The sequence below is a fragment of the Geospiza fortis genome, unplaced genomic scaffold, assembly GCF_000277835.1.
Source record: "Geospiza fortis unplaced genomic scaffold, GeoFor_1.0 scaffold271, whole genome shotgun sequence".
Classification (NCBI taxonomy): Eukaryota; Metazoa; Chordata; class Aves; order Passeriformes; family Thraupidae; genus Geospiza; species Geospiza fortis.
Genome location: NW_005054405.1, coordinates 1,983,806 through 2,002,323, shown reverse-complemented (window position 1 = coordinate 2,002,323; position 18,518 = coordinate 1,983,806). Strand labels below are relative to the sequence as shown.

At 37.8% G+C, this 18,518-nt stretch overlaps 1 protein-coding gene across 2 annotated transcripts in view; it reads right to left on the bottom strand.

Annotated features, from left to right (window-relative positions):
• NRXN1 (neurexin 1) overlaps positions 1–18,518 on the bottom strand; it is a 671,624-nt gene that overhangs the window by 6,928 nt on the left and 646,178 nt on the right. Inside the window, exon 20 of one of the 2 annotated variants that reach the window (XM_005426207.1) lies at positions 12,417–12,504. In XM_005426207.1, coding sequence (XP_005426264.1) covers positions 12,417–12,504 — 88 coding nt within the window. The remainder of the gene's footprint in view (positions 1–12,416; positions 12,505–18,518) is intronic. The other variant, XM_031061247.1, reaches the window with a different exon arrangement.

The window sequence follows — 18,518 nt, the reverse complement described above, 5'->3', positions numbered from 1 at the left end:
CCCCAGCATCTTGGTAGCTGGACCAGGCAAAGCCATTGGCTCCTGGCACATCAGCAGAGGTGTGTCTGCAGATAACCTTGTCTGCTACTCTGCTGCAGTCACTCTTAGTGTCTGCAGCATGAAAAAGATATTAACTTCATCCTAGATATCTTACTGTAAATGAGAACTGAATACCTTATTGGAGTATGTTAAGATAAAATTACATAAAAAATTACTCTGATTTTAAGAGTAAACAGTTGTTTGAAAAATTTACCCAAAGCCCAAACCCTGAAACTATCTATTTATTAAAACAATAAATTGAGGTTGGTCTGATTAGGAGCAAGACAAAATCATAAAGGCAGTAAATATGCTCAAACCTTTCCATAACAGTGAGAGGAAATGATTGTCATCTTGTGGTGCAAGGATTCCTTCTTAAAACAACTTCTCCGATGCACAGCTCTTCCTCTCAACAGCACCCAACCAGTGCTTTTGTACTGCCTCAAAGACCAGCTTAGGAGAAACTGAGTTCTAAAAGCCTCTTCTACCACTTACGAAAATCTTTGCATGAAATAATAGCAATTGAGCAGTTTTACATTGTGTAACAATGGATTAGAAAGTTATTATTCTTGACTGTATTTCTAAGTGGTTTAAGATTTAGAAGGAAAGAAATCTAACTATTTTCAGTGCCCAGTTTTCATTAATACTGCGAAAAGAAAATTGGAATTGCAGGTTCCAGTGGTGTTTGTGAATTGAAATTAGCAGATTGAAAAATAAAACAAAACAAAAAAAGACAAAAGGACGCCAAACCTGTTTTCTTTACATTTATGCCTTCCCACAAACTGTGAATAGGAAATTACTCACAAGACAGAAATGTTTAACTACTGCATTTGCAATGAGGCATGAAGGCAATTATTTATGGGACACATATTAATTTTCACTCTGTGTGCTACCATTGTAGACCTGTTTGTGGTTGATTTTCTGCAGCATTGCTGGATTCTGGTGAGCTGGTTTCTGAGCTTGCTGCAAATTCAGCACCTCTGTACAACGAATGCCTCTGAAAAACAAACCCCAGCACTTCCTCTGCAGAACTGGGGTAGATGCAGCCCAGCTTCAAAACTAGCATGAAGTCTGCTGTAGACTTGTGTTTAATAAAGGAAAATTCTTAAGGTATCTGCTCTACTCTTTGGTGTGCAAACCCAGGATATAACACATTAAGATACCTCTAAAGTGACATCAACTAACTTAGCTTGTTATAAAAATAGTCCAGCAGTGGAACAGCATCCACAGCTAAAAAGACTGGTTTGCTAAGGAGCTAAACATTCTCTCTGCACTGAGCAGAGTGCTGATTTCCGAGTGTAATGATTTGTCATATATTGACTTCGAATCATTTACAAATCCTACCAACTCCTTAGCACTGCAGGTTTTGCAAGTAACTTCTTTTTCCCCTGTGGCTGAGAGGTGGAAGGTTGTTTTCTCAGCCTTTTAAAATGTCATCACAGGTCCAAAGGGAGATAGGATAGTTGGTTGTACAGTGCCAATTGATGGAGCATACCAAATCAGTGGGGTTTAGGAGCTACTATGTTTTGCAAAGCTGAGGGGAATATTTCACAGTTTTATAAGAAGCTTTTGTGAAAATATTTTCCACAAAACTAAATTTAATTTTAGCCAAAATAGAGAATGTAAACCAATATATCACTTAATGTTTTTAATAGCCTTCATCCCTGTGGTTTTACCCTTTTTTTAGTATATTTTAACATTTCAGTTGCATTGCTTCTCTTTTAGTATTTCTTCTCTCCAAACAAGGATTCTATCTTACCACTTAAGGTGTCCTACCTCTCCCCACTTCTGTATTTGTCATTCAGCTTTGTATCTCTCCTTATTTATTTTCTATGTCAAGTTATTTTTCTGGTTTTGTGTGCATTCTGAGAAATCTTTGGTCATTTGCTACTTTGTTTCAGAAGTTTTGACTCACTAGCAAAGTCAGTAGTTAGTCTGTATTTTAAATTGAAGTATTCCTAAGTGGGCAGGGGGGGAAGATTTTGCAAATAAGATAACATAAGGAAGACAAAACAGAAATATAGAAATATTACACTACTGACAGCATGTTTTCAAGCTAGAGCTTAGCTGCTGCAACTGTGGGCCACCAGTTCAGACAGCTGAACTGGGATCATTTGCTCAGAGAGTTGCATGCTGCTCCTGCTCCCTGAAGACTCAGTGTTAAAACAAGAAAAGAGCAGGGGCACTGGAAACATAAATTTTTGGTGGCAGCTAACAGTAAGATTGGCTGCATTGAACCAAAACTCTGACATTTGGGCTCCACTGACTTCAGGAAAAGTTGTGCTATGAGCTTTGCCAGATCAAGGTTTCATTGCTTGCTATTTTTAACATTGTCATCTCATTTTAAAAAAAGGCAAAAAATTCCAAACCTCCTTATCTAGGAACCAGTTTTGAGCAGAATACCAAAATTTAGTTGTAAAGCATGAGGAATCTGCTGGCTTGGCCTGTAGAGCGTGGAATGATTCTTGCTCATGAAATGAGCTGGGAGGTGCAGACACCCACATTCATCTCACAACTGTGGGTGATTCCCTGATTTTCCTCCTTCACTAAGCAGCTACTACATGAAGAGATAAATGCCTATGCCACAAACATTATATATATATATATATATATGGCTTGAATGTTGAAGCAGAAAGCACAGCATTCAATTTACTCCAAACACTGTCATCAAGTCAGACCCTGATTTTCCTCCTTCACTAAGCAGCTACTACATGAAGAGATAAATGCCTATGCCACAAACATTATATATATATATATATATATATATACATGGCTTGAATGTTGAAGCAGAAAGCGCAGCATTCAATTTACTCCAAACACTGTCATCAAGTCAGACCCATTACTGACAAAGCTGATAATATTCCTGGGAGAAGAAGAAGGGGCCAGGCTTTCAAGACATGCAGAATATCCTTGCACACACACTGGGGGCGCAGCTGCTATAAATACTGAGCTACTCCTGCTACCCAGAGGCTCAGATTCAGCAGCTACACTTGTTCAGCATGAATCCTATCACTGCCTAAACCATATATGCTTCTCTGGGAGTGGGAAGATAAAGACAAATGGAACTCAGGATGGATATAAGTTACATTTGATATAATTAATGTTCTTTTTCTCATGATAAAATTATTAAAATTAATAAGACTGCCTTGTTTTTCTTTGCTTTTCTCATCATAGTCTATAAAACAATTCTGGTGTTTCTGATGTTGGCACAAGGGAAAAAAGTTTGAGATATCTATAAAGCTTTGTTTCATTTCAGAATATAATTCCTGTGTTCTCACTTCTTTCATCTTTCATTTTTCCCTTTTCTGAAACTTTTTAAAGGGTACATTCACAACATATGATGTTTTCTAGATCTGAAACTACGGTTTAAGCCAGTTCACATTTAAACCATCAAATTCCCAGATCTAGACCACAGCCCTTAACCTCAGGAGAAGTGCTGGTTTTGAAACCTATATAGAATAGCATGTCAACACAGCAGAAGAAGGTTTCATTCAGTTCTTTATATAGTCAGAAGGAGATAGCCTAAGGTTAGACTATTTCAGGTACATGCACCCTCATTATAGGTTACTTTTGCCTTGAATTTTTCCTGCTTCCATTTATGAGCAACATCCTTGGAGAATACCTAGTTCTCAAACTCGTCAGCATTCTCCTACCGCTTTGCAGGATGTCAAATTACACAACTCACACACCACAATACCCCAGTGCTTCTGCACAGGTTTAAATTAGCTGTGAGCAAGGGGTTGAAAATTAGTAGCAGCATCCTTAGTGCTAGGTAGGCAAGAGCTAATGGGTGTTCACACTCTACTGGCTGCTAGAAAACAGCAGCAAGAAGTTTAGTTTGTTCTTGTTTCCCTCGTCGGGCAGAGGGGTCAGCAAACCAGTTCACTGCCAGCAGTCTGGTATGATGGCTAGTGGTTTGAGAACCTGCTGCTGGCAGGCACCAACTACTCTAGAACACCATATTAATTGAATTTATCGGGTATTGGAAATTTCCTGTAGAATTTCAAATAACTGGTTTAACATCTTATTGCTCAGGTTTGGTCCGAGAAAGCCTTGGCATAGCAACTGAGCAATACAAAGCTAATTCAGGCCAGTATTTTGGCTATAAACCTTCTCCTACCTCTGCAAAATATTGTCTTTCTTCTACCTTTTTCATGAAAAATCGTACTGTGGAAAAGTGAGTTTCCTTCACAAAAAGAAGAAATTCAATGCATATGCATTACAAAGCTACAGGAAACAGTTTCAGTATAGTGTCCACAGTCTGCAAGAAAATATGAGCACTAGATGTAGCAAATCAAACCAAACTGAAGTGTAGTTCAAGGAAAACAATGAGGTTTCATCAGTCTAGGCACCAGTAACACACAGACTAATTTCAAACAAACTAGAACTCATTTATTTATTCACCAGTCTATGTGCACTCTTGATCCTAACTTTAAACCTGATTTAAAGGATGAATTTTTAGGATTATGCACTTTAATTTATGATTTTTTAAGCAGATCATCATGAAAACTAATGGAACTTGTTCTAGATTCAATCATCTCTCTACTTCATCTTTGTGTAAGTAAATCCTCTGTCTTTCCAAAACTCCTTATTGAATTAGAAAAAAAGAGTCTCAGTCAAGTCAATAGATTACATGCCTGTTTCTGAAAACCTCCATTTTACAATTACTATCTTACTTATTTTTTGCATTTTTCATCCAGAGTGTGAAGTTCACCTGTGGATAATGTTTTTGAAAGTACATATAATCCATATTTGGCCTTATTTCATTGTTTTCAGTAAATATAATGTGTTTTGCAGGCTGTTTTTTAATTCAGTGACTCTCTGGTTCCAGATTAAAAAGATCTACACTGTTTTTGAAAATGGTGGAAACTTCTCATAGTGGAAGGTGTCAAAGAACACACATCTTTATTTCTGTGGCTAACAACAAAGAGTAACAAAAGATTTAAAAAGGTCTAGAACCTATTTTCATTTACTAATGATACATGCACAGCCACTGGAGCTTAATGTGTTTTATTACTGAAAATCTTGAATACCAGGCTTGAAAGCCGTGTCTGCTTTGTTGAAGAGAGCATTGACATAGATCTAATTTCATTTTTTTCCTTTCTGACAAAACAACTGCATTCACAGACAATTAATTTTTAAGGTCTATGCAATACCTTATCTGTAAGCCAGGTTCTTTTTTGGAGAATATCAAAAAGAATAGGTCAAGCAACTGCTCATATACAAGCAACAGTTTTTCCTGCAAATTTTTCTAGGGAAAACTAGGAAAGTAAGTCCTCAATTAACTTGAATTAAAGGATGTGATATTCATGGACATTTCACTGAAGTATCCAGGGAATTTCCTAGTACTGAAAAATCTAAGGAAGTCAGTGGATTTGTGAATGGGTGATGTGGAGGGCCTGGTTTGGTTCTCCAGTCCTGTTGTCACAACAGCATCTTGTGGTGCAGCTTTGCCTGTAAATACCTTCAGAACTGACTCACTAGCTGTCTTTTACATCTTTAAAAGAAAGAAAAATAACAGACCCCTCTTTCTTTGGACCCTCCTTCAGGCACATTGAGTAATGTGCCCATTTTTATTGAATTATTGTTCATAAAGAGAACATTTCTTGGAACTACTCAAAATGTTGCCACCTGGTTTTGTCCATTCTGTGGAGATGTCCACCTCCAAACCACTGAACATGAAACAGCAGGACTAACAACTGCCACTTAGTAAATTTCTCTGCACAAGAGTTGCCTTTTCATGTTGTCTGTGTATGTCTGAAGCATGAAATCAAGATTTGTGTTTCCACACAAATAATAACGCCAGTTTTTGCACCCTGAATGTTTGCTAGCTGGGATTAAACCCCAGCAGCCATTCTTATTTAACTGTTCTGTGTTTGATAGAAGTGAGAAGACCCAGCTTTAGCAAGGATGTCCATGGGATATGAATGCACACTCAAAGTTCACCCAAGGAAAACCGTTCATCATTTACGCGCCAGTGGACACAACTCTTGTGTGAGTTAAGGGAGAGCCTTGTGTGATTTACAGCAGTCTGCTGTCAATATTTCTTACCACAGAGAACACTGAGCTGCTGGTATTGCACTGCCAGAATACCACTGTGTGCAGGAAAAAGCCACCTCCCCTGTATCCATCCATATTCCTTTGTCTGACACTAGGAATGTATGAAAATCCCAAGGAGTGGCTAGAAGCCTCCAGTTCTGCTCAGTATTCCCAAGTTTCAATGGCATGGCTGGCAAAGAGTACAGGTCAGCTTTGGCACGATGGATCAATCATGGTTTTTAACCTCACTTCTTTAGATAATTAGGAAAAAAAAATCTTTTTGATCAAATTCAAATTAGAAATGCCATATTTGTAATTCACAGTGACAGGCACTAGGACCTCAGCCTCTTGATAAAGAAGTAGTTGAGTTAACAATAAAATAATTTGGAAAAATGCAGCATTTACTTTCTGTTCCTCTGGAGAAGGCTTTATGATTTATTTTTTAAAAATTAAATAAGCCTTAAAAGTATTTTATCTTTAATTGAAGGAAGATTAATCTATATCTTAATCTCCTCAGTTCTTTTATGCATAGCCATGGTAAGTGCTAACACTTGGAAAGTTTGTAAATAAAGCATAGTTTTCACCTTGTAGCAGCTTATACAGAGATAACTATGTGTATCACATCTAAACACTTTAAAAGTCCAATTCAAGACAACCTAGTGATATTTCTGGCACTGGAAATGCATAAAGAACTACAGGATAATTGGACTGAGGCACAAATATTCCCTTTATGTCTCAAGCCATAATGAACACAGTAACCCTATGAACTAACTGTAATTTTATTTTTCTTTGTTTCAGCTTCTTGCACAATGAATTCCATGAAGAGCATTAAACAGGGCACTTGCAGTGATGTATAAATTATAGGAGTCACTTCACCTCCTACTGCAATGTTATCTTGCTGCCAGATGCACCAGGAATACAGTGCAGTAATTCGTGACGGGAAAATAAAGCAAAACTTTTAGTAATGAGCATAAAGCACTCACAAATCCATATAACACAGCTCTGCCTGTTAGAAACACAGGTATCAATGGTGGGATCAAACCTAAACCATCACAAGGTGGCTGAGAACATTGGGTTCTGAGCCATCTCATCTGTCCAGCATGCTGTCACAGAGAAGAGGACATGCGTGTGTAGGAAGAAGTTTGCATGTGAAGCCCCACACTGTTCTGCTCACTAAGGACTAAGCCTTCCCCAAAGCAGTGACTGCTCTCTAAGAGTCATCTTCAGCAGTGGCTTGTTCACTCTCTAGGCTAAAATGGTGCTTTGGAGATTTCTGGTTGTCACCTGTTGTTTTCTGCAATGCAATTAGTCTGGCCAACATGTAGGAAAAATTAAAAACATGCTCAAAGATCAGTCCAGAAGCATCTATCCTATTAGCCATTCTTTCTTAATAATATAGGAAAATAAATTACTTCATTTATCCCTCTGAATTAAGAATTAGGGCTAAGAAAGCTAACCAGTGCTACCAGTTACCATACCTCACTGAACTCTGTCCTTTTTATCCACAGAATGGTAAAGGACAAGATCTGCCACCAATCAAACATTGCCCTGGGAAATGGGAGCCAAAAACTGCCAAATCAAGAGATGAAGGAGTATTTTCTTTGGTTGCAGCATGTGGAGTTCAACTGGTTGAAAGACACTTTGAACCTGAAGAAAAATCCCTCCTTGACTTTGAAGATTACCTTCTGCTAAAATTCCCAAGACCAGCGAATATACTGGCTTTAAGACCACCAAAACCTCTACTTATCCCATTTCAGCTGGGGCTGTAAGAGAGGCTTTCAACCCAATTGTGGGCTTAAACCTCTTTTGAGTCACAATTTTGAGAAAGATTTAAAATTCATTTGCAGAAAAAGAACTGTTTGTGTGTTTGTCTAAAACTGCAAGACTTTTTTCCTGGTTGAGATTTCCCTGCCATTAAACTCAGTCATTTCACTTCATTTGACCCAGCTCAGACCTCTCTGCCTTTTGGAACATTTCAATAGCTACAGAAGTGGTTAGATAATAGCTAACAAATAAAATACCAGCCCAGAGTAACTGGAACAAATAAGCTGTGTAGCACAAATGCTCACTGAAACTCAGCAGAAATCAGAGCTCTCTACAGAGCTCAGCATGGCTGGAACAGCAGCCCTGATGTGAAGAATGGCAATTTGTCCACCTGCAGTTTTATAACTCCTCATGTAAAATCAGTAAATTGTCCCAGGTCTTTTTTTTTTTTTTTTTTATAAGTTACTAATAAATTTTTTTGTAACTTGTCTACAAAATGAAAAGGTTTTATTATGTACTCCATAACATGAAGTTAAGGACATATAAACTGTTTTTTTATTATTATTGTTATCATCATCCTCAATCTTCATGTTGTTACTGGTATTTAGGGGAAGGTGGAGAGACTGTGAAAGCAATACTTGTTGCCTTACTACACAAAACATAATGCAAAAAAAATATGTTGACTAAGTTTTGCATGCTAATAAATTTGTTATGACTTCATCCAATTATGGCACATTTAGCAGTTTGTATACCACAATGAAATCTGCAATTATAATTTTTGTGACTTTATGTTCCAGACAAGATGATGGGATTGCTGCTCAGCAGCTCCTAATCGGGTTTACATTTTTATGTCCTGTATGAAATTTGTGGCAAATTGCATCTTTCCATTTATTATTTAGCAGACAGGTGCACAGAAAGCAAAGCTGGTGGTGGCAGAGTGGGACTTGTTAGCCACTACAAACTGCAACATATTTGTACTAGGAAAAAAGCCCTATTTTATGCATAAATCTCACTAATTAGTAAAATCTGGATAAGCAGTATTTTCTGTGAGATATAGGCGTACCATATTCAAACTGTTTGTTGAATAGGCTCTCATTTGGAGCTGAGAACATTGGTTAGAAACAGGCATGTTACAGCCAGTCATCACAGAAATATTGAGTTATGGCTCTCTTAATAAAACTGCAGGGGCTTTGGCCATCCCTTGATTGAATTCTTGGTAGAAAAGTGTTGACCACACAGCTCTGAGCGCATCATCTCTTGCCATGAGGTGGATTCCTTTGCTGAAGGATCCCAGACTACAGCCTCTGAAGTGAAAACACAAAAGTAAAACAGCCCTAACCATTGTATTTTCAGCCTCCTAGAATTACTTGTTGGGATAATAAGTTTCACCACCATTAGCGGGGACGTTGAGGAGCAGCTGTGGAGAAGCCAGTCTGGTTTGTGAAAAGGGTTAAGGGGGAAAAGCTGAACTGAACCATGGAGATATTTTAAATGGAGGGACATATCCTTCTGTATCTCCTATTCCAACTGAAAAGAAAAACAATTATCAGACTCTCACTGCCAACAGCACTGTGCTTCTCTCCTTGAATTCCAGCCTACTGTTAGGAGCAGCTCAAATCCACATGGAGACTGCAGTATTATGGAGATTGAGCAATGCCTACCTGACTATTCATGGAAAAAGGTTATTCATAACACTAAGTGACTAAGACTAAAACAGAGAGACTGATATGCCAGAAGTTACAACTTCAGTAACCCCTTTGGCTCAGGTATTTTCAAGTATGATAAAATGACAAGGCTGATGAAGGCAAATTAGCAGCTTTTAAAAGTTGAGAGTGGGAGGATGAATGACATTTTGATGAGAAGAATGACAGATAAAATGATCCAGACAATTGGGATTATGCAGAACATTATTCCTGTGCCAATCCACAGTTTTGTTTTTTTTTTTAAAGCAGTAGCAGTTGGGATCTGACAAATGAAACAGTAAAACTGTTCTCAAATAAACAAAAATGAGGAGTGTAGCTGTGTGATGAATGCTAAGATAAAACAGGAAAGCTGAACACCAGCATGTAAAGCTAATGAAAATTTCTTGCTGAAAGGCTAACATCCACATCCTTTTCCTGAACCATAGTTTGGACAGAAACAATAAGCTGTCAGAAAGTTTCATTTCACCTCTCCCATTCTTGCACCCACCAGCCAAATGACTCTGCATAGCTCAACACTACCAAACACTGCAGCCCCAGAGCTCAAACTACCTCAGAGAAGAATTATTCTAAAATTTCATTGGCTTTCAGTGAGCTGTAAGCCTGAGAAAATATAAATTCAGCTTTAATAACCCGGTGATTTGGAAAATTATTTAGTGCTATGTAACCAATATATTGCTTTAAAATTACCTTATAAAATAAAATAACACCCCCCTAAATGTCAATTTGTCTACTGAACAGCACTGCCTGAGTTAACTACAGCAAGGAAACAACAGGCATGAATGAGCTCAGAGCCATTAGAGCTACTGCACTGACTCATACTGGACAGGACAGTCTTGCTAAACTCAAGAATTTGTAAATGAGAATGAAGGAGCAGGAAAAAAATATCCTTGAATATCTTGATCATAATGTCTAAGATTTCTGTGAGTGAAATATCTCCCTGAGAGGCACAAAACTGTGTGAGTGTACCTGTTGCTACTCAGTTTTAAGAACAATCATTCACCTTAATGGAATTTTGAAAATTACTCTGAAATCCTTTAATTGTAAAGCAAAAGAAAATAATCCTGAAGTATCATCATCGAATCTGTGAATTGGCTCCTGGAAGAGCTCAAGTGCCATCCTGCAGGTCTGTCAGACACTTAGACAAGTCATATATGCCTTTACTTCAGTTTAAGTAAATAATTCTTGCATGTGTGTATCAAGTTTTGTGACTTAAAATAGGAACCATGCATTTGCATACGAAGAAAAATTTCCTTTGTCTTAGGGCTATGTAGATGTTTTTCCTGCCCCAGATTTTGGCATCATACTAAGATGGCTCTTAGTTGCTATTTGCATGAATATATTAATTTCAAATTAAATTGGTTTCTACTCGAGCTAAATATGTTACTGCACAACAAATAGATCTTAATTCCTTTACTATTAAGTGAAGTAGCAAACACCAAAGATTACCACATTACCTCAGACAACTAGCAGTGGGCATGCTACCAAACAGCAGAGAATTCAAGGGAATTCTGGGGAAAATTCTAAGGAAAACTGAGATTTATCCATACGGGTGGTTCACTCAGGAAATTTGAAACCTAAACCAAACCAACAAAGAAGCAGGAATAATTAATTGGACTATCTAGGATTATTTTAAAGGATAGGAAATTTTGCAGCCCTTTCACTTCAATGATAAATGTTGGTATTTTTAGAGATGGTACATAGTATTTAACTAAACATAATTGAGGATAATTGAACCTTTGGAACAGATTTCTACAGAAGTTGTGGATGCTCCATCCCCTGAAGTGTCCAAGGCCAAGCTGGATGGGGTTTTGATCAACCAGGTCTAGTGGAAGGAGTCCCTGCCCATGGCAGGGGTTTGGGACTAGATATAATTAAAGGCCTCTTCCAACCCAAATTTTGCCATTATTTCACAGAGGAGAATTATTACCAAATCTCAACTATTCAGCAGAATAGGAAATATATGGCCAAAACACTACCAAGTTTTTTTTTCATGGCAAATACTAGAATATCAAAATGTCTTGTTTCTGGTTACAACTAAAACATACACTCTGAATAGGCTTGTCTTGGCAAAAAAACATTTAAAAAATGAAATTTGAGACTGTTGTAGTCTATGTCTTCAGGTTTTATCTATCTATACAAAATTTCATACCACTAACAGCAAGTAAAAATTAATTCAACTCTACCTTCCAGTGCATGAAGGCAGCCTATAAGAAAAATGGAGAGGGACTTTTTACAGGAGCTGACAGGACATAGGGAAATGGATTCAAACTGAAGTACACTAGGTTTAGATTAGATATTAGGAAAAAATTCTTCCCTGTGAGGCTGGTGAGGCACTGGAACAGGATTCCCAGAGAAGCTGTGAATGTCCCATCCCTGGAAGTGTTCAGTGCCAGGTTGGAGGAGTTTTGAGCAACCTGATCTAGTGAAAAGTGTCCCTGACTACATCAGGGAGATTGGAACTAGATGATCTTTAAGGTCCCTTCCAACCCAGGCCATTCTATGGTTCCATGACATAACAAGATATTTCCGATATGAAATTTTTATCTTACTGAAGGCAATGCTTATGGCACAAACAACAGCAACACCTTCCTGCTAAATGAAGCGGCACTTTCTTTATCACAACACAGTTGCAGAGGCCCTAGAATGCCCTTCCTGGTCCAGCCTCAGGTCCTCAGCCAAGCCATAACTTTGCTCAGACCATGACATGTGCTCCTATCTGACGTCCTGGAGCTGGCTCTGCTAACACCACCAAGAAAGGGCCCAATTCAACCTCTCCTCGAGATGCACAAAAGGACTGTCCTGCTAGCTGGGGCTCTGGGGGACTGGAGCATGCAAATATGAAAGAAAAGAAAGTAATAAAAAAAGTTGACTAACCTAACCCACCTGAGCTCGGCTCACAGGGATCGATGTCCTCATCATCGCTAGGACATTCAGCCGAGGCCACCAGGATGTCATCTGTAGTCTGCAAAGAAAATAAGAGTCAAATAGACGTACTTGAATTGACTGAACATGTTGCAAGTTTCTCACCAGCATGTCTTCCTTTTTTTTTCCTTTTTTTTTGGAATTTATGCAAGGCCCAGAGCGTTTCAGACTTAAAGTGTAATGGTGCAGTGACACTCTCCAACTCTGTATTAATGGGACTTTGCTTTTCAATTTGCACTTGTCAGGATTTAGAATTGTGTTAGATATCCAGTGTGGCACTTACACATTTTAATTTTTTTTTTTTTTTGTAATAAGGACAGAAAGTAGAAGGACAGAATATGTATATTGAAGCTGCTGGTCTTCCCTCTTAATCTCCAATATCTCTACTATGATATTACTGAGAACATTGAGAGCAGTAAAATACAAGTCAAAATAATGAACTGCCGGCAGTGCAGCTGTTAAAACTATTATAAATGTAGTGATGTTTTCTCCATTAACTGCACTTGCTTTCTCAGATGTAGAGTCAAAAAAAAAAGGGAAAAGAAGCAAAGATATCTCTCACTGAGCTGAAAACTATTTAATGAAAAGAAACTCAAGGAAAGAAAACAATAATAAATGCGTATATGCTAGAAATTATTACGGTATTTTCTTAAACAAGTGAAAACATCTTATTTTCTTAAATAAGTGAAGCACAGTGTGAGTGCTATGATTAGGTCCCAGAGCCAAAATGCATTTGGACAATTTTTTGTATAAAGAAATTATATAAATCAAGACAAAGGAGACAAACCAGGGGATGTATGGTAAAACAGACAATAAAAGTTCAAAAAAGAACTGGGGAATTCCTATTTACTGCTTCTTACAGTGCAAGAAGAAGGAGATATTCAACGAAACACTGGGACAATCAATCGGTCAACATGAAAAAATGAGTATCTTTTCAAGCCATCTCTGAGAACAGTCATTTAGAAATGTAATAAGAACATCTGCAGTAATTCAGGGAAATAATAGGAGGGAAATATAAACTGTCATGCACCTGGTCATTACTCAAGAAATTACTAAAGAGGTCAAGAAGACACTTTTCCTATGGGCAAGGTGTTTCATAACTGTCCATTTCAAACTTCTGTTCACCTCACTGAAGGAAATACATGGAGAGAATAAAATACTACATCATATTCAAACAAGAGGCTAAGGACATAGCAGGCAAATTCTTGGATTCCTGTATGATAAATATGCCAACAGCTCATTTCAGTGAATGCAAAACTTTCTTCCTTTATCTCTCCATGGGTATAGAGGAGGGACATAAAATGCAAGAAAGTTTTCCTTCATCAGTTTAAATCTGAAGATGTAAAAATTTTATAGCTGCACAGCAGGGCCAAAGGCTAAGCCATGCTGTTTATCATTATTATTCTAACCAGAGTTTTAAAGCGAAGCATATTACAGTAATAGGCTTTACTTTGTCATGCTTCAAGAATATTAATGAATATAAGCTTTCAGCACTTCTCTGAAGTAGGAAAGTGATACAGGAACACATTCATTAATATGTGAGGCATAACAAAGAAAAGCCCATAATAATAATCATAATATATTTTGGAGGTAAAAGACTGAGGCATAACAGAATGAAGTAACTTGCTGAAGGTAATCAAAAAGGCTATAGACAACAGCTATATTTGGATGCCATAATCACAAAAATTATCTTTCCTTATAGCTGAGAAAATGTGTAGCTAGAGGAAACAACTGTAAACCTGAAATAACTGCCAAAATTAGTTGGCAGATTTGCCAGATTTAAAAAACACCCCAAAAAAAGCTTTCTAGTTGTCCTTCATTTCTACCACGTAGAAAACCAAAGTTGTAACAAAAGCCAGCTGCAAACATCCTCTCGAATTTCCAATGTCCATTTCTTTTCCCCAGATGACAACCATTTAAGCTTGAAAACCAGTAGCTTGGTCTCTTTGAGGAAAATTACCTTTTTTTTTTTTGTTTATATAAAAAAAAAATAACCAAGTAAAGTTATTTAAAGATAACCATCAAAGCCTGTCCATAAGAAAATATCTCTGTACTGTAAACCCCACAACCATTAGGCATAAAAGCATAATAATAAGTACATAAAGTACCATGAATCTTCCGAAGAGTTTCAACTTGGTAAGTCAAATTTTTCCTTTTGTCCAACACTGGACAAGACAATACTTTTATGACCTGTAGTCAGAATTCTGAATATTTATCAATGGATCACTGAGGAGCTCTACACAAATACCATTAAACAGAGAGCATCACAGGCATACCCAACAGTCACATCAAGAAATGGTCTCAGACCTACTGGTCTGACTGGAATTTTGATTAGGGGTGCTTTGGCCGATCCACAAATGGGTCACCCTTGTAGCTTGAGTGACCCAAGAAGACATGATCAGAGAGATTTATGGGATTATTGCAGCGTCTCTGATTACTCTTGAAATAGGATAGCATGGTAGGACTTTAGGTAACTCTACTTCTTTGTACAATTTGTGATACGTTCAAAATTCTGGTAATTCAAAATCTCTAGAAAAATAATGCACTTTAAGTATTTTCATGTCTGAGAGATACTTTGCTGAGCTACTTATAAGAGAGTGTCAAAACTGTCTTCATAAAGTGACATGAATTCCAATCTATAGAAAGAGTATTCATACTTCTACAAGAAGAAAGGGTTGCTCTTGAATGATATAAATGCATGCATATTATGGGTACAGAAATGAATAATACCTTAAATAAATGCAAATACAGAATGTCAAGAAAGACCTCACAAATGTCTCAGCATATTAAAGGAAGTAATGTGTGTTTCAAAGTCAATATTTGGTATAAAACTCATTTTTTTGCAAGCAATAATCAAGTATCAGTAGCTGAATAAGAAGCAAAGTGATAAGATGATGTGAAAAGTGTTTTTCTTCAGAAAAATATCTGAAGAAGAATTCAAGTTTTAGTACCAATTAAAGGACGTGTCACAACCTGCCCCTATTCACCCCTTTCCCCAAATCCAAACAGCCCTTTGCTGCTACTCAAACATATTTCCAGAGAAAAGGGCAAAGGAGCTGTGAAAGGCAGGTGAGATAGCAGTGACCAAACTACAAATGAAAGCTATTGGTCTGCCTGACAGGATTCAAAATGGGATTCAGAATTAGCTAAAACACTAGATAATATAGAGAATATATAAATTAAACACTGTGGGCCAGTTAGTTTCTGGAGTTATTTCTCCAGAAGAGCTCTGACTGATGCGAATTTACCTGAAGAGAGAGCAGAAGGTGTCAGACAGCCATGGGGTGCAGATCAATAATGCAAGATAGAGTAATATGTTTTACTGACTCGACATTATCTTTTCCTCATGCTTTTTAATTTGGATGGGAAGATTTAAAACAAATCAGTTCTCCTAAGTGAATTGCCATTGTTGCTAGCACTATGGCTAATTTACAGGACACTGCTTCAAGCATTCTCATTAATCAAGGATTTAAAAGTCAGTGGAAAATCCCTTATTTACAGTGAGGGCCTAATAGGATAACATCCAACTGGTATCATCATCATACACGATTGGATTAGAATGTGTCTTGGGTGAGTTGTTCAAATTCATTTCAGAGATGATACTCCAGTTGTAAGAATTTTTTTTAAAAAAATAAAATAGCAGGTGTACAGCATAAAAGGTCAGGCAGAATTTCTTTTAATTGCTTCTTCTTTGTGCATTTTCAGAGATTTTTCAGATTCAATTTGCAGCTATGACTATACAATTTAAAATGCAGTCCACTGTAAAATGTGGATTCTCAGAAAGTTGGACATCTGTACACATATCAAAAAAAGCTTACAATTAACATGGCAATGAAAAAATGGAGCCAAAAAAATCTCACATTTAGTAGAACTAGAATTCATTGCAGAATGTTGGTTCTGACAAATATTCAGGGGTGTGGCCCCTGCAGGAATAGGTCTTGCTTACATCAGCTACGTCTGCTTGCAAAAATAAAGAAATTGGGATTTGTCTCTCAGCCAAGAGACAGTTTAAAATACCACCAATCTGCCACCTTGCCTGAGGAAGGAAATGGTGACTATTTCAAGAAAGCTTCTGGCCAGATGAAAAAATGATGCTGTAGTCATGGCTTAAATGCAGTGACAATCTGTAGCTATGGATAAATATCAAGCTGCCTCAAAGGTTACTATCCCTGGTTTAAAACTAGTACCAGAAAATATGTCTGTGCCCTTCTAATAGCACTCTCTGAATGCTATGTCATTAAAAGAAATAATTGGAAATGAATAAACAATACAGGAAAGTAATTTTTTATTATTATTCATTTTTTTTGCATGACTGAGATTAAATACACACCAACTTACTCCGTTTTTATGTATGAAGTCTACTATACCTGAGGGTATGAGAGAAATATGACCTAAAAATTAAATCAGCAATCTGAGCTGTGCATTCATTAACAGTATAATGGATCCTGCATATTTTCTGCTGTAGCATGGCACCAGCTCTCCTTTAAATCATAGCACCCTACAGCTACTCTGAATATAGTTTATTCCTTTCTTGTTCAATAATATACTTTATCCAATGAGAACTGCAAGCAAATCCAAATTACACAATAGCTAAAAACTAGCACTCCTAAATTATTATATGAATTATAACCAGCACAACCCCTTATGACTACTCTTTAAATTATTTCAGATGAGAACTTCAACCGTATAACTCAGAATTACTCTTATTTATTTGTACAGCTCTGGTGCTGAATGCCAGCAGAGACCAGTGCTGTTGTGCCTGGTGCCAAAGGCAGCTGGAAAGCAAAGGTTCTGCTCTGAGGAGCTTTGAGACTGATTTTGGACAGCAAATGAGTGGGAGAGGGAGCAGAGGATGAGAAGGGTCAGGTGAGGATGCTACTGAGAGGCGCTGGCAGTTACACAGTGGCTCTGATCTAGCACATTTCCCAAAATTATGCTCCCATAGAGCAGGAAGGAAGGTCAGAAAGAAAGCAGGCACAGGAAAGCCAGGCAGGAGCCTGTGGCTGGCCAAGGAGATGCTGGGAACAGATGGTGCCTGGCGAGCACTGCCGAGGCTGCAAAGTCTCTCTGAGGAAACTCCACGTGTTTGGAGGCGTCTGGTGAGCGTGGGGATGAGGACAGGCAGGGTGGCACAGACACAGGCAGGCAGCATCCATGGCTAGGATCAAGGGCATGGTCAAGGCATGGGAAGATGGAGCATGGTTGTTTCGGGAGGGGAACTAACCAGGGAAGTGAAAAATTATTGGTGAGGTCACGGGAGCAAAGGAGACAAGGTGGCAAAAGGGGAGGGCCAGGGTACAAGGGAGGTGATATCAAGAGACACAATTATGTGAAGATTAATGGGTAAGAATCCAATGACTGTTAGCAAATGACTGTCTGAAAACATACTTTCAGATATAGACAAGGAAATTAAACCTTTCATTTGCCTTTTCCCCTTTTCTGTAATGCTTAATTATAATCTCTGCTTGCTTCATTTTTCCTCCTGAAAACAAACCTTATTCAAATAATTGCAATTTGGTTCAGAGAGAATCAGCTTCAATTTGCCAAAAGCCTATATAGCTACAGCCATGGTATAAAGAAAGGTTTTGGAAACCCAACAGATAAACACTACTGTCTTCTTCATTAACACATTTTTCAAGCTTTCCTTGAAAAATATGGTTCATGCAACATCTACATATAGGAGCTCAGAGCAATCCTTTTGTACTTTTGCACTGGACACATTAATTTCTGAGGTAGAGAGGGACTTTCCCAAAAACTAATTCCTTGCATATATTCCTTTTACCCCCTTTTTCCCCTTTAAATGGACAAATAAAGTAACCTGCATCAATGGGAGTGCTGGCAGAAACCAACGGGGTATGAAACATCACAAAAGACTTCATGTGGAAAAACTCAGATTTCATCTTTTCAGGATGGGATTAACTGCACAATCTTCTAGCCAAGACTGCATAATTTGTATTTAATTCTCAGTGTAAGAAGCACATCTTTGTGACTGGTTATTGAGAAAGTTGTGGAAAGAAACTCGAATATGTCACATTAATCAGGTGTACTCCTCAT